General features: G+C 52.7%; 3 protein-coding genes across 9 annotated transcripts in view; 2 read left to right on the top strand and 1 right to left on the bottom strand.

Moving 5' to 3' along the window:
• LOC110397528 overlaps positions 1-1,423 on the top strand; it is a 2,860-nt gene extending 1,437 nt beyond the window's left edge. For 2 of the 5 annotated variants that reach the window (XM_021393917.1, XM_021393916.1), the window contains exons 6-9: positions 60-97; positions 195-318; positions 532-598; positions 1,029-1,182. In XM_021393917.1, the coding sequence (XP_021249592.1) occupies positions 60-97; positions 195-318; positions 532-598; positions 1,029-1,069 (270 nt within the window). In that variant the 3' untranslated portion in view covers positions 1,070-1,182. The other 3 variants (XM_021393919.1, XM_021393920.1, XM_021393918.1) reach the window with 3 other exon arrangements.
• Positions 1-11,410, bottom strand: part of SLC51A (solute carrier family 51 alpha subunit) — a 15,862-nt gene extending 4,452 nt beyond the window's left edge. Inside the window, exon 1 of one of the 2 annotated variants that reach the window (XM_021393913.1) lies at positions 10,590-11,410. Coding sequence is in view for 1 of the 2 variants with exons in the window: in XM_021393912.1 (XP_021249587.1) it covers positions 2,121-2,122 (2 nt within the window). In the remaining variant the exon portion in view is untranslated. Of the gene's footprint in view, positions 1-2,120; positions 3,058-10,589 lie in introns of those variants that run through there. The other variant, XM_021393912.1, reaches the window with a different exon arrangement.
• On the top strand, positions 9,808-24,385 carry TFRC (transferrin receptor). 2 transcript variants are annotated; one of them, XM_021393905.1, is made up of 19 exons: positions 9,808-9,910; positions 11,417-11,487; positions 12,633-12,846; positions 13,460-13,682; positions 13,893-14,036; positions 14,710-14,806; positions 15,181-15,303; positions 16,030-16,125; positions 16,285-16,424; positions 16,705-16,874; positions 17,122-17,241; positions 17,853-17,938; positions 18,054-18,117; positions 18,485-18,552; positions 18,903-18,970; positions 19,371-19,452; positions 20,349-20,570; positions 21,043-21,183; positions 21,465-24,385. In XM_021393905.1, the coding sequence occupies exons 2-19, from the start codon at positions 11,455-11,457 to the stop codon at positions 21,705-21,707; spliced, it is 2,334 nt and encodes a 777-aa protein (XP_021249580.1). In that variant the 5' UTR covers positions 9,808-9,910; positions 11,417-11,454; the 3' UTR covers positions 21,708-24,385. The 2 variants fall into 2 exon arrangements, with proteins under 2 accessions (XP_021249580.1, XP_021249581.1); XM_021393906.1 differs by having other exon boundaries at positions 9,904-9,925.

The raw sequence follows: 24,385 nt of genomic DNA, 5'->3' as shown, positions 1-24,385 counted from the left end.
CACTGAGCCCCCAGCTGTTCCCATCCCAAGGGTCAAACCGTGCTACTCTGCACCCCCAGGCTTACACCTGCCTATGCTGTGCCCTGTGGAATTCGAGGTGAGTATGGTGACCAGTGTGATGCCCCAACATGCCAGGCATTGCTGGGACTGTCCCAACCCCACTGTGCCCGGCTGCTTCTGACCCACACCATCAGTGTTGAGAGCATCACCACCACCACCTCCGTGAGCTCACCACCATCCCAGAACTGCTCGGTGCTGGCCGTGTGGACGTCACCCCAGCTGAATGCAGCCATGTCCCAAGAGCAGGAGAGCCAGCAGGTAGGGCAGTCACCTCCCACAGCAGGCAGCCAGCACCAGCTGTGCCAGCAGGATGCAGCATGCCTGCGATGCCTTGCTCACATCTGCCCCAGCCACAGAGATGGGTGTGGAGAGGGCAATGCAATGGGATGGGGGGGCTGGGGTCTCCTCCTTTTGTTCCTGCCCCCATCCCCTCGTGGTGGCCCTAGGGTCTCTCAGCCCTTCTCCCCACAGCCACCCCTCTCCTCGCAGGCTGCTGCCACACGTGAAGGCCAGCAGGATGAGCAGGAGCTGAAGCCAGGTGAGCATCCATCCCCTGGTGCAAGCAGGCAAAAAAACCCTTTGGCACAGAAAGAAAAGGGAGCTCCCAGACAGACTCACCCCACTGGTCCCCAGTACCTGAAAGCTCAGGGAGTCATGGCCCCATGGGTGCAGTGCTCTGAGGGCCACCGGCAGTGCTGGCAGGACTCTGTCTGGTGGGTGAGCATTTTTCTTTAACCAAAACCATTTGGCTCTTGAAAACCTGCCCAAAAAAGCCCACAGAGCCCTCTCGCCATGCCCACAGTGCCCACGCAGCTGTTGGGTCAGCGTTCCCCAGTACTCAGAAAAGCTCTGGAAATGAAAATATTTGCCTGGGGTGGTTTTCCACCCACCTCTGGCTCCTTGCGCTGTGGCTGGAGCAGGTCCTGGCTCCCAGGTCCTTTCCCTCTATGCTCTCCTCTCCCTCCCAGAGCCCAGTGCCGTGCCGGTTGGCCAGGACACTGAGGAGTGACAACCGTCACCGACACCGAGGGCAGCTGGCACACATGGGGAGACACCTTCCTCACCCCAGTGCTCATGCTGTGGTCCATTTGGACAAACAGGCAATAAACATTTCCCTCCATGCGCTTTTCTGCCCAGGACTGTGAGCTGCGCCGTGCTGCAGGGCGCCATGTGGCTGGGGACAGTGACACCTGCAGGGCCCTGCTGCCCCCACCCCACGGCTTTAGGTTCAGGGCAGTGTCCCCACTCATCCCCGCCGCTGTCCCGGCAGCACCCCATGGAGCACTGGAAGCACGAGGGTGGACGCAACTCAAGATAAACAAATAAAGCACAGTGGCTGCAGCACTGAGAAAGGGACAGGAAAGGCTTTCCCAGGGCGCTGGGAGGAAACCACCAGGAGAGGAAGGCTGGGGAAGGACGGGGGCTGGATCCTGCAGCGCGGAAACGCTGCACAGTCTGCCTTGCAGTGCAACACCTGGCCAACTGCAAAGGTGGCATTGCAGTGGTGAGTGTGTGCTGCAGTGGGGTCGAGGGATGCGAGGGGTCCTGAGCCCTAGAGCATCACCGTGCAACGGTCACAGCATCCATGTGCAATGGTCAGGGTGCCCCCACTCCCAGCCCCAGTGCAGAGGGATGGGGGCCCCAGGGCCAGAGCCACACCACTGATAGTGCCCTTGGAGCCCGGCCCGCGGGTGGCTGCAGATAAGGGTGCGTGCAGCTCCCTGATTGCCCCTGGGAGGCAGCAGGCAGGGCAGGAGCAGACATCCTCAGGAGATAGGGCTGGAGGGAGCAAGAGGTGGGGATCCCTGGCAGAGCTGCAGGCCCCCTCTTCACATCTGTGCTTTGCAGTGGGGAGCAGTCCCTGTGCACACAAAGCCTGATGCCCTGCAAACCCACAGAGCTCCCGATGTCAGGGAGCATGCCGTGCCTCAGTTTCCCCACTTGTAAAATGAGGAATGGTCCCTGAGGCAGGAGGGCAGAGTCAGCTCATTCGCTTCGATGCCCAGGGACAGCACGTGCCAAACGCTATTTGTAGAACAGGGCTGGAGTTTCGGACATACATTTCAGATGGGTCATGCTCCTCAAGGTCACTGCAGGAAGCGCCGCTGCAGTCCCAGTGCTCTGCTCCATTGGAACGAATGAAGTCATGGAATGAGTGAACCCCTCGCCCGCTCAGTGGCGATTTCCCAATGCTGCTCCGAGTGTCAGACTGGATGTATGGCAGCAGGACAGCTACACATACCTACATAGCTGTGTGTGTGTACGCGTGACTTTATATAATATATAGGTTCTTATACAACGTGTACGTGCTGCAGCGAGCTGGGATGGGTGTGCCCCAAGGTAGTGCATCCCATGGGCTGGTTATCGCCCCTGCCAGGGCCTCAATCACGCTTCCCAAAGCAGTACCCCAAGGGCCAGGACCAGGACCTGGCTGTGCTGGTTCTGCCCAGCGGTGTCCCACTGCCCCAGCACATGGCACGCACAGAGCCGCTATTTCACCATCTCCGGTTGGGAGAGGAGGAGGATGGTGGGAGGCAGGGCAGCCCGCTGTGGCTGGAAGAAGCAGGGGAGGGGCTGGATGGAGCCGTTCTCCAGCTGGACAGAAGCCACCAGAGCAGCTTTGATGGCTCCAGCTGTCCCTCCCTTTCAAACCTAGCCCTGCAGATGGGGCACCCGATAACCTCTCCGCCTCCACCATCAACCGAGCAGCTCCGGGCTCCTCTCTGTCTGCTTTTCCTCCCAGAACACCGACATCCAGCGGGGCTGCGCTCAGCATGGCATGGATTTTGTCGCCTTCAAAGGGGACAAGTGGACGACGTTGGTCTCCAGCCCCAGAGGAAGCACTGCAGCCAACAAACACACCGGGGCTCTGCTTCCTCCCCGCTCCCAGCAGCAGCCCCAGGGCTGCAGGGCCAGCGGGTTCCTCCTGCGGGCAGCCTTGATGAAAGGCACCTTGTTGGAAAACAGAGGGGCTTTTTTCTCTCATGGCCACCTAAAACATCACATGACACTGCTGATGTTTGCATTTTGAGAAGGAGGAGTTAGAAGCATGGGCTCTGGGGCATTTTTTTTGGTCGGGAGTTTATTTTCTTTCCCGTCTGTCTCCTGTTAGGAGCTCGCAGGTGGAAACGCTGAGGCTTGTAGAAAGGCACACCTCATCCCCACAAATATTCTTCCCAAGAGCCAGCACACACACGGCGTGTTTGGGAACGGGCAGAGCTGCTTCTGCCCATCCCACCCCATTCTGGGGTCAGCAATGGGGAGCGCACACCAGGCCCCAACAGTGTCACTGCGTGCGCACAGTGTGGGCATCGTGACTCTACATGAGCATCAGCACATGCTCATTTGGCATCACAGCATAATTAATAAAGCAGCTGCTCTGAGCAGCTGGGACGTGCACAGGCAAAGCAGGGCACTGTCTCAAGGCAGGGGCAATCACACCCAGTAAATCCAACAAGTGCTGGCTGGAGGGGAGGAAAGGAAAGAGGCTGGGAGGTGCCTGCACCCACACAACAGCCCCGGGGCCTCTCCTGAGACTCAGCAGAGCTGAAGGATTGGTCTCTGCTGACCATTTCTCTACGGCTATGACCATTCTTTACAACTAAACCTCAGGAGGTCAAAACAAATACTGGACAGCTCTGGTCACCGGGGAAACAGGCAGAGCTTTTTCCATTGCCTTCAGATGCTTTTTTAGCTGTTCCATCGAGACAAAAACACATTTTTTCCCTGCAGTAAGTCAGCTTTCCCACCGAGCAGCACCCTGGCCCTGCTGCATGCACATCCTGAGGGAAGCACGCAGGGCAGGGATGCACCCGGGGCTGTTGCAGGGCAGAACAGCACACACCAGAAGGTCGGCACTTTGGCTGGGCAGCCAGGCCATCTCCAGTTTCCCAGCACTGTGCCCCTTCTCCAGCCCGAGGTTTGCCGTTGAGGTGCTTCATGCACCCAGAGAAAGCGACGCCACTGCAAGACCCCTGCTCGGAGGCACCACGTTGTTGCAAACGAAGCCACAGACATACCTGCACCAAACCTGCACTGAGCACCCATTGCTCGGCCACGCTCCGGCACGCAGCAGCAGGCAGCCTGCCAGCCAGGGCGGGTTTGAAGCCGCCAATAAGGGGCAATTAGCAAGAAGGCAGAGATCTCCCCCCCTCCCTGCTAATCCCACCCCAATTAAAGCCCCTTCTTTGCTTTCAGATATTGCTCAGAGAGATTAATCTGCCTGCAGCGCGGCTTGCCAGCGGGCTGACAGCACAAAGCAAAATCTCCGCTTGCGAAGGGTTGCCGGCACCTGCTTGGTTAATTACCCTGACAATGGCTTCAGCAGCAGGAAAGGCACCGAGGCCAAAAAGCTGCAACCACAAAGCTGCAGGAAGAGCACCGGCCTGGCCCAGCTGCACCGGGTGCAGAACCATCACCCAGCCCCTGGGGACAGCTTTCCCTTGCAGAGCGTGGCAGGGTGCTGCCTTCTCCTTTGTTGTTTCTACTTCCCCAAGTTGGGCTCCTTTTTTGCTAAGAAATTCATTTCAAAAACCCGAAGCACAGATACCGGCGGTCAAATCTAATCTGAAAGCCAGCACAGTCCCTTATCGGGAAGGGTGGTTCCCACCGAGCGGCTCTGGCTGCCGCTTATCCCCAAACAGCAGCATGTGCACCGCAGAGCAAATCAGAGGGAAACTCCGGGCCTTTCCAGCCTCTTCCCAGGCCCTTTGAGGATGAGCAGAGAGGGACTTTTGCCCCCTGCTATCCAGCAACACAGGGGCAGGTGGGAGCTGGTTGCTGTGGGTGACCCATCCCCGTGTCCCACGCTCCAAGGCCACACGGGCTGCTTCACGGGAGCACTGCAGATCGTAGGTGGCTTCCCCGGTTTGGTGGGTCTCAAACCACAAAGTCCGCAGAGGAAAACTCCAAAAGCTCCCAGATTCAGAAAACTGCAGATTCAGGGGAAATACTTGTGAAAATAAAGCACTTTGGAAAAATGTCTGAGACGCCTGCCCAGAGAAGCGGGAAAGAGAGGGGCAGTGTTTTGCACTTGAGATACGGATCAGTGAGGAACAGAACAAAGAGGGGCCGAGGGAGCTTGTGAGGAACCCGTGACGTGGGGGCCGAGGACCCTCGGGGCTGTGTCCCAGCCCCATGCCCGCCTTCTCCACGTTGCCTTTTCCCTTTCCGCTTCCCACCTCCAGCCCCCAGAGCAGCAGGGGCCAGGCCCAGGGGTGCGATCAAACGCGCACAATTCGAGAGCTGCCCTGCTTTGATGCGTCCCCCTGCTTCTGTGCCTATTGTGCTCACATCCTGAGCTTGTTTGTGTGCTGGCCCCCAGCCCCGCAGCCCCCTGCGGCTGCCTGGCTCAGGCAGTCCCAAGCAGTAGATAAGTGCAGCCAGGCTCACGGGGCTGAGCTGCTATCGGGGTCAGGTGCAGCCCCGCAGATAGTGGGACCGCAACCAGGCTGACCCCACAGCACTGAGGGCTCCGGGTTGCCAACGGCTCCTGCCCCATCTCTTGCCAGCCCTGCTGAGCACTGTCTGTTGGTGAAAGCGGTATCGGCCCCGTGCATGCTGGAGATTTGTCCTAGTGATGCTGCTGTCCCCTTGGGAAGGACCAGCATCTTGCCAAAAAGCGTAACTGGCGCCTGGGAGCAGCACGGTGCATGGGTTGGCTGGGGCACGGGGACGGTTGGTTGTCCTGGCTGTGCTAAGCCATGTGGCCAAGGCGTGCTGCCACCAAGTCACCACGACTTCCCAAACCCCAAAGCAGGGAACATCTCCCAGGCCTTGGTCTTTGCCAGTGGTCCCATCTCTCCGCATGCTCTGAGCAGAGATAACAGCCCCCATCCTCCCTACAGGCAGGATGTGCAAGGAGCACAGAGGGATCCTCAGGACTGTGGAGAGTTAACATCCCAGCAAAAAACAATGTTTGCAAGCAGGGAAGCCCAGGTGAAAGATCCAGGTTGCTTTAACCCTGCTGGGACATCATTTAAGCTGGAGCCTCTCCCCTGACCCTCTGTGCTGGCCTCCAGCAAGAAGCACAGAGGAAGCAAGCACCTCCATCCCTGCTTCCCTCCTGGTGCAGCTTCTGGAGGGCTTGGGGTCTTGTGGCAAGACAGAGGTCCCTGAGGTGGGACAGTGTCCTTGGCCAGAGCCTCCCCTCACCTCTGCAGCTCCTCGGGCCAGCTGAGGACAAGGAGCCAGGCCGGACCCAGGTGCTTCCCGGGGAAGGATGCAAGGACAAGGGTTATCTCAAAGGGAAGACGGAGCGCTACCTGCCATGTCTCCACTCCCTCCAGTGCCTTTTCCTGGCTGTGTGTTTTCCTTTGCTGTTTATCTCTGGGGCTTTTGTTTTCCCTCTCTTTTTAACTAACATCACCAAAACTTATGAAGTGCTGCTGGTCACACAAGTGTCAGCGACTCCATAAAACAGAAGTGAAACTCTATTTTTACTCTGTTTGGTCTCATGTTCCAACATGAGGGACATGGTCACATCATGGCGTTGATAAATGAAGGAACAGAGGGTCACTTGAGCCTGAGTCAGGGGATGCACGAGCCCCTCAGGAGCTCAGAGAACACAGAAACAAACATCTGCTCAGAGGGCGGTGAGGGCCTGGCACTGCTGCCCAGAGAGCTGTGGGTGCCCCATCCATGGAGGTTCCCAAGGCCAGGTTGGATGGGCCCTGGGCAAACTAAGCTGATGGGAGGCAACCAGCCCACAGCAGAGCATTGGGACTGGGTGGGCTTTAAGGTCCCTTCCAACCTAACCATGCTGTGATTCTATGATTCTGTGATCTAAAAACACCAGGGCCGTGCTGCCATGAGGAGGAATGCCTCGATGGAAGCTGGCACCAGGACTTCCAGCCTGCAGCAACTGCAACGTAAAAGGGGTTAAACTGCTCTCAGGCAGCACGTTGCATTTGAAGAATGCGACATTTTGGGGTATTGCACTGCCAACACTAGCTGTGGTACAAAAACATCTGCTTCTGAAGTGTTAGTTTATTTTCCTTTCCTGACAGGTGTGAAAATGGGGAACTGCTGAGCACACGCCCAAAGATACCGTGAGAGGGAACAGAAAACACCTGTGGTGAGCATGTGTTGTGGAGAGCTGGGGCTGGCACAGTCCAGCGCATGGCAGCAGCTCCAAAACAGAGACGGCAGCTGATGGAGAGACATAAATCTGTGACTGCTTTTCAGCATCACTCCTCTGAGATCTCCCGAATTTGTGCTGGTGTGTGTACAGTGTCCTGAGTGCTGAGCACAGCAGCACAGGCGCTGCCAGGGAGTGGAGACCTGTGTGATGCTGGAAAGCCCTGTTTTAGGTTTTACAGAGAGGGAACTGAGATATCGCATGGTTTTAGTGGGCTGCACATAGGCCTGCCTGGAACAAAGCAGAAGGAAAGCACCTTCTTCTCAGCAGGCCTTCGTGCAATCACGGAATCATAAGGGCTGAAAAAGACCACTAAGATCATCTAGTCCAGCCGTTGACCCATCCCCACCATAGCACTGACCACGTCCCTCAGTGCCACATCTCCCTGGTTCTTGAACACCTTCAGGGACGGTGACTCCCTCACCTCCTTGGGCAGCCTGTGCCAGTGCCTCACCACTCTTTCTGAGAAATGTTTCCTAATATCCAACCTGAACCTCCCCGGGTGCAAGCTAAGACCATCCCCTTTTGTCCTACATGCTGCCATCTATCGGGTTCTGCCTTTTCTCTGGTGGGTGCCTCACCTTTCTCTGACAGGCATGTGATGAGCACGTGAGACACTCCCTAATAGCAAGGCAATGGCACCTTCCTTCAGAACACTGGTTGTACTTTCCCGAGCACCCAGACTGCAGTGCTTCAAAACGCCCAGAGGTTCCATCCATCTCCTTTCTGCACCCTCCCGCACTGCTGGCTGCCCAGGCAGATGTGCACCAAGGAGGGCAATGCCCACCCATGTCCGGCGGTGGCACAGCCGCAGCACCCAGCTCTGCCAGGAGCCTGAGCCTCAAAGCCAGAGCTGGTGTCACAGCTGCCCAGGGCTGCTCCTTGGCACATCCTGCCACTGCTCCCAGCTGCTGATATACAGGAGGCCGCTCTCCCAGCAGCCGCATCGAGTTTCTGACCTGGCTAATCCCCCCTTTATCAGCGTAGGAATGTATTTCTTTTCATGAAACATAATCCTCTTTGGAATCATGTGTTCTGCCAAAGGACCAACTTTCCGCTCCCATCTTTCTTTTGCAGGGGCGGATTTGAGGCAATAATCCATCCCTACCAGCTTTAACAAGCTAGGGAAAAACGAGCAGAGCGCCGCGGAGCATGTGCACACCAAAACCTTGGAGCGGCGTGCAGGTCTGGCACTGCTCCGAGTGATGGGCTGAACTCCAAGGCAGGAGCTGGGAGCGGTGACCTTCACTCACGCTGGAGCCCGGAGAAGGCAGAGGAGATTGTGGGGCCTCCCATGACCATGGGCAGCACTCGGTGGCTCTGTGATGGAGCGACCCTCAGTGCCCAGCAGGGACATCATGCCCCCACCAAGCACAGCAGTCCCTTGGGACGCTGCAGGGCACTGTGGCTCTCCTGCCGCTCCCCGTCAGCAGCTCGGGCTCTCTGCGGGACGTGCCTTCCTGAACGCCCTGTTTGCATTTGCAGTGCCTTTGTTTGCTGCAGATCTTCATTGCCCACAGTTATTGCCTTAACCACCCACTGAGCCGCAGCTTGGCACTGCGCTGCCAGCTGGGGATAGGCTTACCCAGGGCAGGGGAGCTTTGTGGCTTTCATAAATACTCCCCATATATCATTTACTACCTTCACCCTTACGCTGCTACACTGTACTTCTCCTCAAAGTTTCCCATAAGCAAAATAAGGAACCACACAGCTCTGCTCCTGCCCTCTTTCAGAGGCCAGGGCTGCCCCAATGTACAAGAGCTGGTTGCTCAGAGCCGTGCAGAGCACTCGGAGCTGTCCTGCACAGCACGGTGCCACGGAGCTGCTGAGGGCTGTGAGCTGGCACAAGCTGCTGGCACTCCTTGCGTTCCCCTCACGTTACAGGGCAGGCTCTCACAGAGGCCTGCCACCCTTCTTGCTGCACAAATGGAACAGCAATACCAGGTAGCACTGCGTGGAAAGCTGCCTTTGCTCCTTCAGATCCAAAAGCACAGCCCTGCACGCGCACACACCTTCCCACCCATATCCCATTACATTCTGTGGGAGCAGAGGGGCAGCGACAAAACGGTGCCTGACGTGGAAGCACGTATGAAGCCAAGGGGTAGAAATGAATCCCTCCACGTGGAAAAAACAGCACCCATAGGCATTCATCAGTGCTTGCTGAACGCCTATGGCGTTGAAACACTGTGAAGCAGTGGGGACAGCGAGTCACCCCCTCTGGTGCAGACTGTTACGAGCAAGGCATGCAGGCTCGTTTGTGGAGGTAGAAAACGCGCAGCTAACGATGGCAGCTAGGATGAAAAATAGCGTTTTGCAGCTGAGAATTTGCTCCATCCAACCATGCTACTGCGCTCTTTGCCTCTGTTGAGGTTTCCACGGAAATACATAGGAGGCATTACTTTCAGAGCGGCCCAGGTGGGATGGGAAGGAGCAGTGACGGGGGGACAACGTAAGACAAGCGTGCCCCGCAGCTTCGTGACCCCCCGGTTAAATTCGCCCCTAGCGCACGAGGACCGCGTGACGCCCCACACCACCGCTGACTTCCCGCGGGCGCGGGCGCGGACGGACTGCGGCTGCGCGGGAGGAGAGCACCAATCAGAGAGGGGCGCGGGGCGGGGCCTGCCCAGAATGATCGGCGCGGAGGGAGCGGGGGGTGGCAGTTGTGGCGCTGCGCAGCGAGCGGAGGGGGCGGCGGAGGTGCGGGAGCGGCGGGTGAGCGAGCGGCGGGTGAGCGAGCAGCGGGGTGCGGGCCGGGCCGGGCCGGGAGGAGGAGAAGGGAGGAAGAGGCGAACCGCGGTCAGGTGCGGGGCGGCCTGCAGCGGGCTGGGGGCGGGCGGCACCGGGCTGGGAGCGCATGCACGCACGCACGCGGCTGACCTTGAGGTGCATGAGGGGGAACGTGCCTGCGGCGGGCCGCGTATCAGCGCGGCGCTTATCGCGGCCGGGCCGTGCCCTGGTACCCGCCTTGCGGGAGGCTGCGCCTAACCTTTTTTTTTTTTCTTTCAATTTTTTTTTTAAATTATTTTTCCTCCCCTCTATTTCGAGTCGGATTTTTTTTTTGGCTCCCTCCTCCCCCCCTTCCCCGGGCTTTCTCGGTGCGCCGGGGCCCGCTTTCTGCTCAGCTCCTCTGCGGGTTTTGCTGTGGGTGCTGCGAGGCGGTGGAGTCACACCGTGTGGGCCTCCGCGCTTCCCCCGGCTGCGGGCGCTGCTGCTGCGAGCGCATGCCCTGCCCGCGCACACGCTTCCCTCTGGGGATGCACGGCCTGCCTGCCGGGTGGAGCCTGGGCCTCTGGCAGTCGCTCGCAGCCCCTGCCAGCTGCTAGCAGCCCCGCCTGCACGCTGCCCCGCTCTAAGCAAAGGGCGAAGCGGGTTGCCGGCCGTTAGTACTAACCTTTGATCTTCTCCGCCCCAAGCGATCGGCTTGTGTTGCACGGCTCCCAGGTGTAGAAGTAATCTGTGTGCGCCTGAAGAGCGATTCCAGCTTGCTGCCCGTGGGGATCAGCTCCAAGTCGCTTCTCGGAGCGCTGCGTCAGGGTGCGGGAGCTGGGTGGGCCTGACCCCCGCTGTCCAGGCAGTGCTGCGCAGAGCTTCTTCCGACAGCTGTCCAAGGAAGGAGTGCTGAAGCACCAAGGAAGACGTGGCAAAGCAGTTCTGGTTGCAGCACTTACCGTTTAGAGAAATCCCAGCTATGAAAGTAAACTGCAGCTTTGGGTGGCAGCTCTCGGCTGTCTCATGAGGCTGGTCAAAGCAGAGGTTACCTTTATAACGCTGTAAAGTCAACTAGGAGATACCTTCCTTTTGGAAGTGTTGTTCCTAGGGGCTAGGAACTTGCGCTGCTTTGGCGCAGGGTGCTGTGCCACCCCTGGCTGCCAGCCAGATGCTTGTCTCCAAGCTGCCATTGAGCCAGCCCCGATAGATTGAGGTGTGTGGTGTCTGTTGTCACAGCACTACCTCTTGTGGCCCTTTCCTAAGTAGAGCTGGTCCTGCAATTGACGAGACCCTTGGCTTTTGAGCTGTGCTCCCTACCACCGCTGGGGTTCCCTGAAAAGAGTTGTTGTGAACTTGCATTCAAGGTTAATGGGCAAGTTTGCCGGTTAATCAACACTGTGACATAGATAGAAGCATGCACATGCGTTCCACTGGTGACTTTGATCTTGGGTATCTTTTATGGTGGCAGGGGAGCAGCCAGAGTTGATTTGTTGTGCTCTGAATTTCTAGGCCTTCAGTCAAGTTGGTGGGTACTCCTCCGGAAGGCAATGGATCATGCCAGAGCAGCATTGTCGAACTTGGTAAGGCGCTACCACCCCTGTGCTGTTTATCCCTTGGTGGCATGAGATAAGTAGTGTTAGGTGCTCCTGTGTGGGTTGTGAGACCGGCTTTGCTGTAGCTAGCTGGCTTTGATAAGGTGGTGTGAGCTGTTCAGTGCGGTGGGATTATCGCTAACTGCTGTGGTGTCTTGGGTCTTTCAGGAAGCTGAAAAAAAGAGATAAGGAAGGGGGGTGAGCTTTGAACGATGTCCCAGGAGGAAGTACTGCTGAGGAAGCTGATTATCTGCATGTCAGGACAATCAGCGTGTGTTCTGTTAGGTTACTTTGGGGGGCGGAGTGGGGAGGGGAAGGTGAGTTCAACTCACCTCAGATCAGCCTTTGTGACACGGGGACTTCAGGGACCTGGACAAGCTTGAAAAGTGGGCCCATGAGACCCTAGTGAGATTCAGCAAGGCCAAGTGCAAGGTGCAGTCCTAGATGTATGTACAGACTGGGAGAGCTCCTTCAGAGTGGTCCTGCGGAGAAGGACTTAGGGGTTCTGGAGGACAGAAAGCTTGATGCGAGCCAACAGAGCTCCCCATAGCAGAGGGTTGGAACTGGATGGTCTTCAGGATCCCCTCCAACCCAAGTAATTCTATGATTCCCATGGGTCATCTCTTTTCAGCTTAGCTACCTTATAATATTCATCACAAGTGTAATTTAAAAGTAGCCTGTGGCAGTTTAATGTAAGATTATATAGACACCGGATGAAACTACTTGCGTCAAAGTGAAAATGGCTCAAAGGCACGTTGTGGGGGGGGGGGGTTGTCTTCCCTTTCTTCTGTTCAGATCAAAGTTCCGTTCTGTGCAAGTTGTGCATTTTCAGGTCAGAGCAGTGTACTGAATTAAGACCAGGAGATTCTGCCTGCCATGGGCTCATGTGGGAAATGTCAGTGGTGTTTTCTGTGTCATGTCTGTAACAGAGTCCAAGCTAGAATCAGACCCTACATGGATCTGAGTCTGGCCGTGTCTGTTCAGAGCAGCCAGCCTGACTTACTGACAGCCAGTGCTTGGGTTGTGCTAGTGCAGTTTCAGGTGAGAGACCTGGATTTAGTTTGAGCACAGGTGCAGCTGCCTGGAGGCTGGTGTAGCAAACTCCCTTCCATGACATGACTGTCTTTCAACAGTTCAGTGGCGAGCCGATGTCGTACACACGTTTCAGCATTGCCCGGCAAACAGATGGAGACAACAGCCACGTGGAGATGAAGCTGTCTGCTGACGATGAGGAAGGAGGGGAGGCTGAAAGGCCAGAGCACCTGCATGCCAGTATGGTTCAGCCACAGAGAAATGGCAAGAAACTCTGCTTCCTAGTCATTGCAGCTGTTCTCCTCCTTTTGATTGGTAAGGAAGGGTGGGAAGCAACTTCAAGAAGCGGGCTGTAGTACAGAACCTCTCCAAGGCCATTAATGTTAGAATTTATATTGTTTCAGGAGGTGATTAAAGAGCCTCAATCTAGGCTGCAGCTTCTTTTCACTAACTCTTTAGAATGCCTAGCTCAGACTTGTATAGAATTGAAACAAAGAAGTGTGAAGCTTGACAGTGAGGCTGTGACTTAACTAAAGAACAGGTTGCTGTGGCAAGGGTACTGGTTTTCCCTCGATCAGCTCTTAATGCTTCTCTAGAGATGTGGACGAATACCTAAGGTGCTTCGTGCTGATCTCTCAAAATGTTTTAACTCTGCTGCAAACCTAAAGTAAACATTCTTCTCACTGAGTGGTGCTGGGGGGACTCTGCCAAGGACAAGATTACATCTGCATTGTGCCTTAAAATGTGCCAACTCAAGCAAAACGTCAGGATGCTGTTCCTGTGTGTCCCTGGGTACACCAGCTTGTTAAAAATGCTGTGAGAACAGAGATGCATCTTAACTGTCAAGCTGCTGTGAGTGCATTTGTCTGGTGTGGAGCTGCTATAGTTGGCTTTCTGACACACAAAGGAATATGTATTGTCTCTGCAGGGTTTCTCATTGGGTACTTGAGTTATCGTGGACGAATGCAGTTGGCTGCCAGGTGTCAAGATGGAGGTGGCAGGTGTGAGATAACTCCTACTGCATCTTACTTAACGGATGGTGATGAAACTGAGGAAGAAGAGATTCAGGGACCACCTGTCTTTTACTGGCCTGATCTCAGAGCCATGTTGTCAACTAAGCTGTCAGCCAAGCGTCTTGGAGACAACCTGAGGTAACGGCTGTAAGCTAAGCTTTCTGGAACTATGGGAGAGGCAGAATGTGAGCAGAACTCAAGCTCACTTGGAGAACAAGGGTCATAATGGTGCAGGGAGCCATGTGGTTAAAGTTGGATTTAAATGGCCCGTCTGACTTGAGTGTGTAGGCTGGGGTGCTGTAGTGCAACCTGGTGCTGTAGCCTAAGCCGTACACCTGTTACCTGCAGGCAGAGAGCAGGCGTGGAATCCTTCGAGGCTGGTGAGACTGAAGATACAAACTTGGCCACCTACATTCATGACCAATTCAACACCTTCCTCTTGGATAAAGTGTGGAATGATGAACACTATATTAAGTTGCAAGTCAGAGGCAGGTATGTTAATGAAGAAATGCAAATCTCTTTCTTTTACATAGCGTGGATCTCCGTAGCCCTGAGTAAACACACAATTTCTGCTGAAACTGTGAGCCAGCTACACCTCTATAAAGCAGACCTTACCTAGCCAAGCCATAGCTCCTCCTTTCTTTAGACCTCTTATGTCCAGAGGGGCTAGTAGCAGTTCTCTGGATTTTCCTTGGAACAGCTGTCTCTTAAAGCATGGTTAAGAAGTGGAGAGAGAAAAACACACTGAATAAAAACAACTGAAAAGCAGACTTCTAGTGTTTAATAGCATAGGTGATTGCCTTGCTAGCCCAACAGTTGCAGTGGCCCCCAGTGGCTCAGGAGGGTATCAGCTGGCATTGTGTTGGCTGACAGCTCACATCCACGAGGCTTCCTGCCCCTTCGTGTGAGGGGAATTCAGTTTGCTTGGCAACTCTTATGAAGGAAGCAGTAAGATCTAGAAGCACGGACTGTTTCTTTACTTGTTCTATGAGTTAACTTTCATTGATGTCTCTGAACAATCCTAGAAATGATTTTGGGGAAGTACTGGGGTGAGTTCAGGCTTTCCGTTTGACTTATTTTGTGAATTCTTGTAATTCTGACTATGTGAGATAGCTAAATATTCAATGTGTGAAAGAACATAATGCTGTCTCCTAACTTTTAACAGCACCAGGAACAAAGTGTCCATTTCGCTCAGTGGTAGCGAGGAGACCTTGGAGACTCCTGATACATACGTGGCATACAGTGAGAGTGGCTCAGTTTCTGTAAGTGACTCCAGGAAAATCATGGGATTTGTCTATGCTTATCAGATGGCAATGTCTGAAATATCTTGCTTCAAGATAGGCACTATATAAAGACCTCCCCAGTTAGAGAGCTCGTGGGGAGGGGGAGAGGAGTGGGCACACACAGTTTTCTTCCTTCAGCAAGATACAGTTTAAATTTCTCTTCCAGCCAGGAACTTTGACAGAGATGCTGCTCCAGCAGGCATGTTGCATGTGATCAGAGTTTACATTGCTGAGTTTGAACTCCATTCTGTTAATGGCAGACTGATGTGTTCCAGGCTCCATAACTTTGTAGACTGTTTCTAGTGTCTTACCAGTATATGACTGCTGTGTTTATAACAGTGTTTCTGTTCTAGGGCAAGCCTGTCTATGTGAACTATGGACTGAAAAAAGACTTTGAGAAGATACAGAAGGCAGTGGCTTCCTTGAATGGAACCATAGCCATTGTCAGAGCTGGGAAAATAACACTTGCTGAGAAGGTAAGCACTCTGTGCCCCAAAGCCTGGCCAAACATGGTTTTTTGTTTTGTGGTCACACCTCTCTGCCTCAGTTCAAGTCTCTGGAACACATAGGTAGACTTGTTCAGCAGGTCTGGTCTTGCTTGTTTTTCTCCAAGCTTCCACGTGCAGGTCTGGACACAGATTGAAAGGAGCTGGTTACCATTTATGGGGCCAATGTTCTTAGCCTCTGGCAGCCTGACTGGGATGGCTAAGCATCTGAGAAAAGCAGGGAGAAGGATGCAGTCTGGGGGATGGCAGGGTGCAAAGTTGGCTGGTATTGCTAGGTGCAGCAATAGGGCTGTTAGAAGCAGAACAGCCCTGCCTCCAGGGCAGCTCTTGTTACTGCAGCCACATACCTTCAAAACTTGGCTGCACTGTCTCGCGTGTCCCCTTGCTGAGCCTTCACTTGCACCAAGTGCTGGCACTGCCTTCCTGGTGTGTTGCCACGTGTATTGCAGTAATGTTCCCCTCCTAGGAAGTAACACCAAGCAGCCTATGAAAGATCCAAATCCTTTTGTACACAAGCCTGTTTTAGGCCTGTCCCAGAACTGCTCTTCAGGTGGTTACTTGTGGAGAGACAGGGCTGTAGGGCTCTGCCCAGCAGTGTGCCAGTCTCGCTGTGCCTGTCTGCACGCATCGTGGACGTAGAGCTGAAAAGCACTTCCACAAGTGCAAATGTGCAGCTGATGTTGCTCTATTCTTCAGGTTGCAAATGCTAAAGAGGCAGGAGCAGCTGGAGTGCTCATGTACGTGGATCCACTCAATTACAGGATGACAGATGCACTTGTCCCATTTGGACATGTGAGTATGCAGTTAGCTCACCTGTTTGCTATTACTTTTTTCCCTGTGAGCTGCAAACTGTAGTAGTCCTTCTGCATGCAGGCTCCTAGCTCAACAGTGCTTTGTGCCCTTGTGGAGTTGGTCTTCTCTGAGACCTGAGGAACTTCTTGCTTTTCACAGGCCCACCTTGGAACTGGAGACCCTTACACCCCAGGCTTTCCTTCATTCAACCACACCCAGTTTCCACCAGTTGAATCTTCAGGACTACCCCACATTGCTGTTCAGACCATCTCTAGCAGTGCAGCAGCCAGCCTGTTTAGGTAATGGTCTCCCCTGGCTTATGTGCTGATGGCTCTGTTGCAAGTGGTTAAGGATGGTGTTGAGGTATTATGAGCCCAGGGAGCTCCCTGCTGGTCTCTGCTGTGTATCGCAGGAAGCACTTGCTGGGACTGGCTGGAAAAATGTTGCTCATGTCCATGTCTTGTAGCTTAAAGACAGGATAGCTGGATAGTTAAACGATATCACATAACTATCCTAATATCATTTAACTAAATGAGGCCAGAGCTGGATAATGAGTTGAAAGGGTCTCTCTTCCCTCAGCAAAATGGATGGAGACTCATGCTCTGAAGATTGGAGAGGTGGGATCATTCCCTGCAAGGTGACAACGAAGCAGGAAAGTGATATAATGGTGAAACTAGATGTGAACAATTCCATGAAAGACAGAAAGATCCTGAACATCTTTGGTGCTATCCAGGGATTTGAAGAACCAGGTAAAAGCAACTGCTTTGTGGCTCAGGCTTGAGGGGAACTTTCCCCAGTAGAACCAAGACCCTTCTTTAAGGGTTAAGAGTAAAACTGAACCCTGCTTCCAGGGAAAGGCTAAATTAAAGCAATGCTCCTCGTACAGAGGTTAGGCTCTGTCCATAGTTCCTGGCACAGAAACTCAAAGCTGCATCTCTGATAGATAGTATTTGCAAAGTGAAGCTTGTACCTCAGTTCTTGATGTCTCCTTTATAGATCGGTATGTTGTGATTGGAGCCCAGAGAGACTCGTGGGGCCCAGGAGTGGCTAAAGCTGGCACTGGAACTGCTATATTGTTGGAACTTGCCCGTGTGATCTCAGACATGGTGAAAAATGGTAAATACTTGTGTACTAAAGCATGATACTGGTTTAGCTCCATGCTGACACTGGAGAGCCCAGTTACAGAATAATCCTTTGAGAATGAGTAGGGGATCTGGAAGGTTTCTGAAAGGCTATTTCTTGTCCAACACAGACAACTTGTCTGCAACGAGCACTTGCTTCCAAGGGACTACCTGCTTGTATCTGGTGTGACTTGAATGCAAGAATATCCTTGTATAGCATGCGCTACAAACCTCAAATTTGAGCTGTTTATTGTACAGCCAGGCCTGAAGGTGAAAAACATCTAGTTTACCAGCTGGAGGGGTGGGGCTTGCATGGTGGCACTGATTGCAAGTGCTCTTGTCCCCAGCATTAATTCTGGGCTCAGGCAGCTAAAGAAAGGAGGGGAAATACAGAGAGCATGGCTTCACTATACAGCTCTGTAGCATGGAGGATATGGAGGAGGGCTGGTAAGGGTACGCTTGTTGCCATTAGTGCGCACGTTTGTCTGTAGCAACCAGAACACTTAAGCTCTGCCTGAGCAGCAAGTGATGGATTGGCCCAGGCCCTGAGCACTGATCTGTATCTCCAGTGGGGAAGGCTGAAGATCTCCATCTCTCTGTTTGCAGAGGGCTACAAACCGAGGCGAAGCATCATCTTTGCCAGCTGGAGCGCAGGAGACTATGGAGCTGTGGGTGCTACTGAATGGCTGGAGGTACAGTTTCTTTGCTAGACTTTTGTTTGGCTGCTCAGTCATCATTTATTTTTTTAATTAAATGCCCTGGTGTTATACTGTTACTACTTGTCTTAAAATATTTGTTTTGTTCTAGGGGTACTCGGCCATACTGCATGCTAAAGCTTTCACTTACGTCAACTTGGATGCTGCAGTCCTGGGTAATTTGCCGCTCTTTTTTTTTTTTCTTGAAGCCAAATGGGACTAGAATAGTTTGACAGACATTGATTAGCCTCCAGAAATGGAAACTCTACTCTGACTGTGTCAAAGGTGGTGCAGGATGTTTGGCTGAAAGCTGGAATGACTCCCATTTATCACTGGCTGAACTGAAGCAGGGAGGTTGCTGCAGCCTGAGCCAGAAGAAGACAGTTCTTCTAGGTCTCAGTAATTTCTGCCCTACATATCTTGAAGACCCTCTGGCAACAAGCTATAGATAGATGACCACCTGCATCACGTGATCTTTCTCAGTCACAGGGCTGAGCTGCTCTAGTAGATATTAGTGTGTCAAATGCCCTTTCTCTCTTGTAGGAGAAAACCACGTCAAGATTTCTGCTAGCCCCTTGCTGTATATGCTCCTGGAGAGAATTATGAAGGGGGTGAGTTGAAGGGTCTCGGGCTGATCAGGTGTGACTTACAGTTTAAGCCTGAGCTGTGCTGGGTTATTTTCCTCAGCAGAGCAGGTATGTTTTTGGGAGGAGCATCACGTGAAGGGGCTGAAATATTCTGGAGGGCCCTGTCTGAAGTCAGCCGGGCTCTGGGAATTGCAGTTCATTTATGCCCCATGTGAAATCAGTAAATATCACTGTTTGGTGGGAGGTGAGTGCCTGTCCTGCATAGAGTGTGCTTGTGTGGAAAAAGACATTGGCATAGCTATGCAAGTTCTGGGACAGACATGGCAATCTAAACAGAGGTCAGAACAAGTGCAGTGACTGTCATCTCTCTGCAGGTGAAGGATCCAGCAACAAACTCAAGAAGCCTGTATGACAGAGTTGGCTCGGACTGGGTAAAGGCAGTGTAAGTATTGCCATCTTGCTGTTTGGGAAGGCAAATTTCTGTAGAAGAACTAACTGAACAGCTTCTGCTCTTTGTGCTGGAATGTCATGCCGCTGTCTGGAGCAGGCTTTACCTGTTGCAGTGGGGTCAGGCAAGCGTGAACAGCGGAGCAGTAGCTCTGCTTAGCACTGCCCCAAGCTGCCTGTAGGCAGTTCAGACGCCCTTTTTGCAGGGCAAGAGCCACCTTGTACAAAGAGCAGTGACTGGCAGCCCTTGGTACTTGGCTGGGACTCCTTACCAAAACCTGTCTTGTCTAGACAGGGTAGCCCAGCTGGTTCGGGGCTTCAGCTCTAGCGCTGTAGCTTTTTTTTCCTGGAATGCCTAAACCAGTTGGTAACTACTCAATACCTGTCTCTTGCAGTGTTCCTCTTGGCCTGGATAATGCAGCATTTCCTTTCCTAGCATGCTCGGGAATCCCAGTGGTGTCTTTTGGTTTCTACAATGTAAGTACTGTCTGTCTAACTGCCTGATGTATTCACTTCATGGAAAGTGCTATAGGGGTATTACTCTCCAAGATGGCGAAGCCCAGGGTGCTGTCCTGAGCTTAGTGTTCATGTAGGAGCCTCTCTGGGAGAGGAGATGCGACCTCTCAGCCTGGGGGCCATGGCAGTACATGTTCTAGAGACTGCTGCTGGGATGTGGTTGGCCTGTAGTGTATGTTTGAGTGCCTTGGACATTTGTGTTCTGTTGGGAGGGGGGACCAGCACTCTTCTGGAGGTTCAAACGTCAATGATGCAGAAATTAAAAACACAGAAAAGATGTCAAGCTTCTGCTACTTCCGTGGGGAAAGAAAATGCACTACAACCTGCTGTTCAGTAAGCAGAGTGCTTTGGTGAAGCTGTACAACTGGCCAGAGCAAGTGCTAACTTGGATTATCCAGATCTGTCGTTGTAGCTTGTTGCTGCAAAAATGGCCTTAGCCAAGCAGCCAGCACTGCTCTGCAGCTGTAGAGCTGGGAGCCTTTCTGGTCACAGCGTCTTTGCCTCATGAATGTTTGGATCTTGCTAGTGTCAGGCTTCCTTCAAAAAACTTAATGTTCTTCTGCCCAGAAGGGTTGGAGAGTGCTGTCAGCACATACCAAAGTAGGTGCTGGAGTTTGCCTGCTCACAACTTTGCAGGGAAATCTGAGGGAATGGGCTAGCAAACACGCAGAGCATCTTGCTGATTGCTGGAAACTGTGAGGGACTAAATGCAGAAGGTCTGTTCCCCTCTCCTGTGCTTTGAAGCTTTTCCAACCCAAATCTCACTACTTAGAGGCACGAGGAGATGGAATGTACTGGGAGATAACTCCCAGCTGGCGAAGCACTTCTGCCTAACTTCAGTGCCTTCCTTCTTCTAGAAAGATGAGGAATATCCCTTCCTGGACACTCAGTATGACACACTGGACAACCTGAGGAGGATTAACAATCTGGATGCTCATTTGCGTGCTGCTGCAGAAGTAGCTGGACAAGTAGCTCTCAGGCTGACCCATGATCACGAGCTCTTCCTGGACTTTGGGAGATACAGTGAAGAATTACTAGCATACCAGGAGGAGTTTTTGCCTTACACTAAAGATGTGCAGGTAAGAAAGGTGCTGAGTGCACTGAATCCCTGAAGGCTGTTCTGGGGCCACGTGTTATCAGTACTCTGGAACTGTTAGGTACAACTGGATGGACATCTTCCTTCTCTGGATATGAGTGTCACAAGGTGTGATCTGAGTTGATGTTCTTTATAGAGCAATACAGGCACTGTAGCTGTGGCAGACAGATCGAGCTAACGTGGCTGTGGTGGAAGTGGATGTGGGTGCTATGGTTTCTAGTCTGGATGTCATCCACAGCACAGTGCGGCTTTGCATCTTGTCTGCACCTCTGCTGTCTGCACTCTACCTCAGTACAAGAAACTGGGTGGGGAGAGACATAAGCTGCGCTCAGTGACCTCAGAAAAGACTGCCAGGAACTTGCTCTGCTACTTAATTAAACTGGCAAAAAAAAAATTCTTGGTAAGAGAGCTGCAAAAGAAGAAAATCAGGTTTGCTAACAGCTCCTCCCTCACAGGAGCTGGGGTTGACCTTGGACTGGCTGTTTTTTGCCCGTGGTGACTTCCAGCGAGCTGCAGATGCACTGAGAAGAGACATTGCTAACAGTGACAGGGAGAACAAGGTCATCCGCAGAGCCCTGAATGACAGGATCATGAAGGTAGGTGTCTGCAGCTGGCTTGCCTTTCCTCGCAGGGTGAGCGCTGCCAGGATGGGCTTTGTACTTGGAAGCTGCAGACACTGTGCAGATCAGCGTTTCTTCTGCTTGCTAAGTGTTAATGTGACTGATTTCTGTGCTTGCTGTCAGGATCTGGCCCTGGCCGAGCTGCTGTCAGGAAGGGCTGAGTGGTGATGGGAGGCTGGGGGCTGGTGGTGGGGCAGATAAGGAAAGAAAAACATCGGAGGTGAGAGTATAACCCTAAGTTTGTACCTCTGCTGCAGGTGGAGTATGACTTCCTCTCACCATATCTCTCACCAAAAGAAGTTCCCTTTCGCCACGTCTTCTTTGGCAAAGGCAACCACACCCTGCGGAGTCTGGTGGAACATCTGCAGCTGTTGAAAACCAGCAAGGGCAGCGTGGATCTGAACTTGCTGAAAGAGCAGCTGGCCCTAGCGACCTGGACCATTAAAGGGGCTGCCAATGCCCTGGGAGGTGATGTCTGGGACACTGACAATGAATTCTAGACACTGTAAACACCTGGTTAAGGTACAGGGTTAGGGAAACCCACTCCCTACTGTGGCTCTATTCTTCTGTAGAGGGTTTTTTTGGTCAAGAAAACATTTGTTACCAAAGTTGCGCATAAAATTTAAATCTCACCTTACACAAATTCACAGGAGGCAGTTCTAAGGCAGGTACTAAAATTACAATGAAATCTCTGACTGACAGGCTGCCATCTGACCACAGTCCAAACCTATCACCTGCAGCTGCTTGTGGGGTTTGCTCTCTGGTGTACCTGAGAGCTAACAGCACAAGGGAATCCTGAACCGGTACCTTGAGTGGGGAGAGGTACTGTGTCTATCTTGAATGTTTTTATTGTTCACCTCCTAAACGTAGTGACAGGGCAGGGAATGGATTCCTCTAACACACTAAGGATCTCTTCTCTGGCCAGGGAGCTGCAGACACAAACCTATGCTTGAAAAATAAGAACAGCAGCCTGTAAGTGCTGGGTTATCAGCAAGCTCTGAAGTGCCCAGCCTGCCTTTACTCAGCAGCAGGGCTCCAATAATGTCTTGGAGGCTTGCTGCTACAAGGGCAGGCCTCAATACCCAGGAAAGATAACCCAAAGACTATGTCGTGCCCCTTTTTTGTATTCCATTAGAATTGTAGAATAGAATCATTGAGAACCAGCTCTAGGCTGGCACTTCAGACCTTGCTGTGCTGGGGCCTTTTGCAAAGCAGAGTCTCTTGCTGGCCAAACTCTGTTTGGCTGATGCCATGTTGCAGGATGGCTCTCGTTTGACACTGAGATATTTATTTGTTTATTTATTTATCAGTGACAGCGTTCACTATAAATGGTGTGTGGGTTTTTTTATAGAAGATAATTATCGGAAGCAGTGCCTTCCATAATTATGACAGTTATACTGTCGTTTTTGAATAAAGCAGCATCTGCTATTACAATCAAACATGATACTGGAACTTTGCATTTAAAAGAATCTAAACAAGCCCCCCCAAAATCTTATTTTTAAACCTGGTAGCAAGTCTCCGGGTTGCACTTCCAAATGACCCTTGAAATGCTGAAAAGCTACTCAAATTTTGGAAATTTTGGCTCCCTGAGGTGTCTTGTGCCGCTCTGTGGGCTTAGGACTGCCTCTTCTCCCCTGTTTCTGGAAGCCTTGTGCTCGTGTGGTGGCACTGCTCCCTGCTCCGTGGAGGGACAGAGCACCCTGAGCAGGGCTCGCTGTGCAGCGCTCGCTCCATCCACCGCGCCGCACGCGGACTCATCCCTCGGATTGGGCATTGGCCCCATTGGAAATGGCAGCTTCCTGCAGACTTCCAGTACCTTATGTATCATGAAACCTAACTGACATTATCGGGGGCAGTGTCTTCCATAATGTGTAAAGAACAAGGTAGTTTTTGCCTACCACAGTGTTATATCGGAGGCAGTGACCTCCATATGTTGCACTATGGGTGTACGTAATTATCGGGGACAGTGTTTCCCATAATTGTTTTATGCTTATCATGAAATGTCATCTGCAAAGCTTGATGGTTAGTATCTAACATGAATCAACTTCCTGCAGCCCTTTCTTTTTTTTCCCCACTCTCCTGTGGTGATGCAAATACGACCTTCAATCTGTTCTGTACTTCTGTAGACTCCTTCTCTGTAGGCTGAACTCGTTCTAATAGGTGTGCTGTTGTGAAGTTGCTTCTTGCCCCGAGTAACAAGACTTGATTTGGGATGTTAGTGAAACCTAGAGTAGTTAGCGGTAGTTAGAGTGTTCTGTGCTGTCCTAAACTTCCTTCAAACCGGTCCCAAAGATGTGAGGAACTCAAGGTGAATAGAATGTAGGGGTTGGGGCTGACTGCTGGCTGGAGGGCTCGGGCTGCTGCTCTAGGTGTGTGTACTACTGAAGAGAACTCAGCCTGCTTTGGCTGATGCTGGTGTGCACGCCTGGGGGCACTGCTCCTGTCCTGGCTGTCACTGGAAACCTTGGTCTTTCCTTTTGGTTGTTTTTGGGAGAAACACCTTCCTCGTGGTGCTGCACTGCTCCTTGACGTGATGCTGAACGCTGTTGGTGTTTGACATCAGGCTGCACTGCAGCTTGCCAGGAGGAAGGCGGCAGTCAACAGCGAGCTGAATACTTTGTGAAAATTTGTGTTTTAAAAAAAAAAAAAGTCACAGTAATTTAAATGAAAAGCGTTACCTGAGGCCCAGCAGTAATGCCTGAAGGATGTGCAGCTGGGTGAGGGACTTAATCCTCCACGAAGGACAGGCACAGATGCCCGCTGCTTGTGCAGTGAGCTCAGCCCATGTGAACCGAGGGGCTCCGTTTGCCTTCATCTTCCTGGCAGCCTGCTGTCCAGGTCTGTGTGAGTCCCAGCGCTCTTCCTTAGCTGTCCTGCTGTCTCTGAGGCACGTGCACAACCCTATGTAGCTGTTTCCTAGTGCCACTTCTCCAGATGGCATTTAAGAGCTTGCTGTCTGTGACTCCTCGCTGTAGCATTTGCATGCATCTCGATGTCAGACTTAATCGTGTGCTTTGCAACCAGCAGAGAAAGATGAAACCTGGTGGTTCAGGAGCTGGCACAGCTGTGCCTGCTGCCATGGCAGGGCTGGTGCCTGACTTGGTGTGGGATGTTAACGTCTGTATTGAGGTTACCTGCTGTCTGCTTGAATAAAAGTTTTGGAAGCTTCAACACTTAA

This window comes from Numida meleagris, chromosome 4, assembly GCF_002078875.1.
Source record: "Numida meleagris isolate 19003 breed g44 Domestic line chromosome 4, NumMel1.0, whole genome shotgun sequence".
Classification (NCBI taxonomy): Eukaryota; Metazoa; Chordata; class Aves; order Galliformes; family Numididae; genus Numida; species Numida meleagris.
This window is presented reverse-complemented; position numbering and strand designations above follow the sequence as displayed.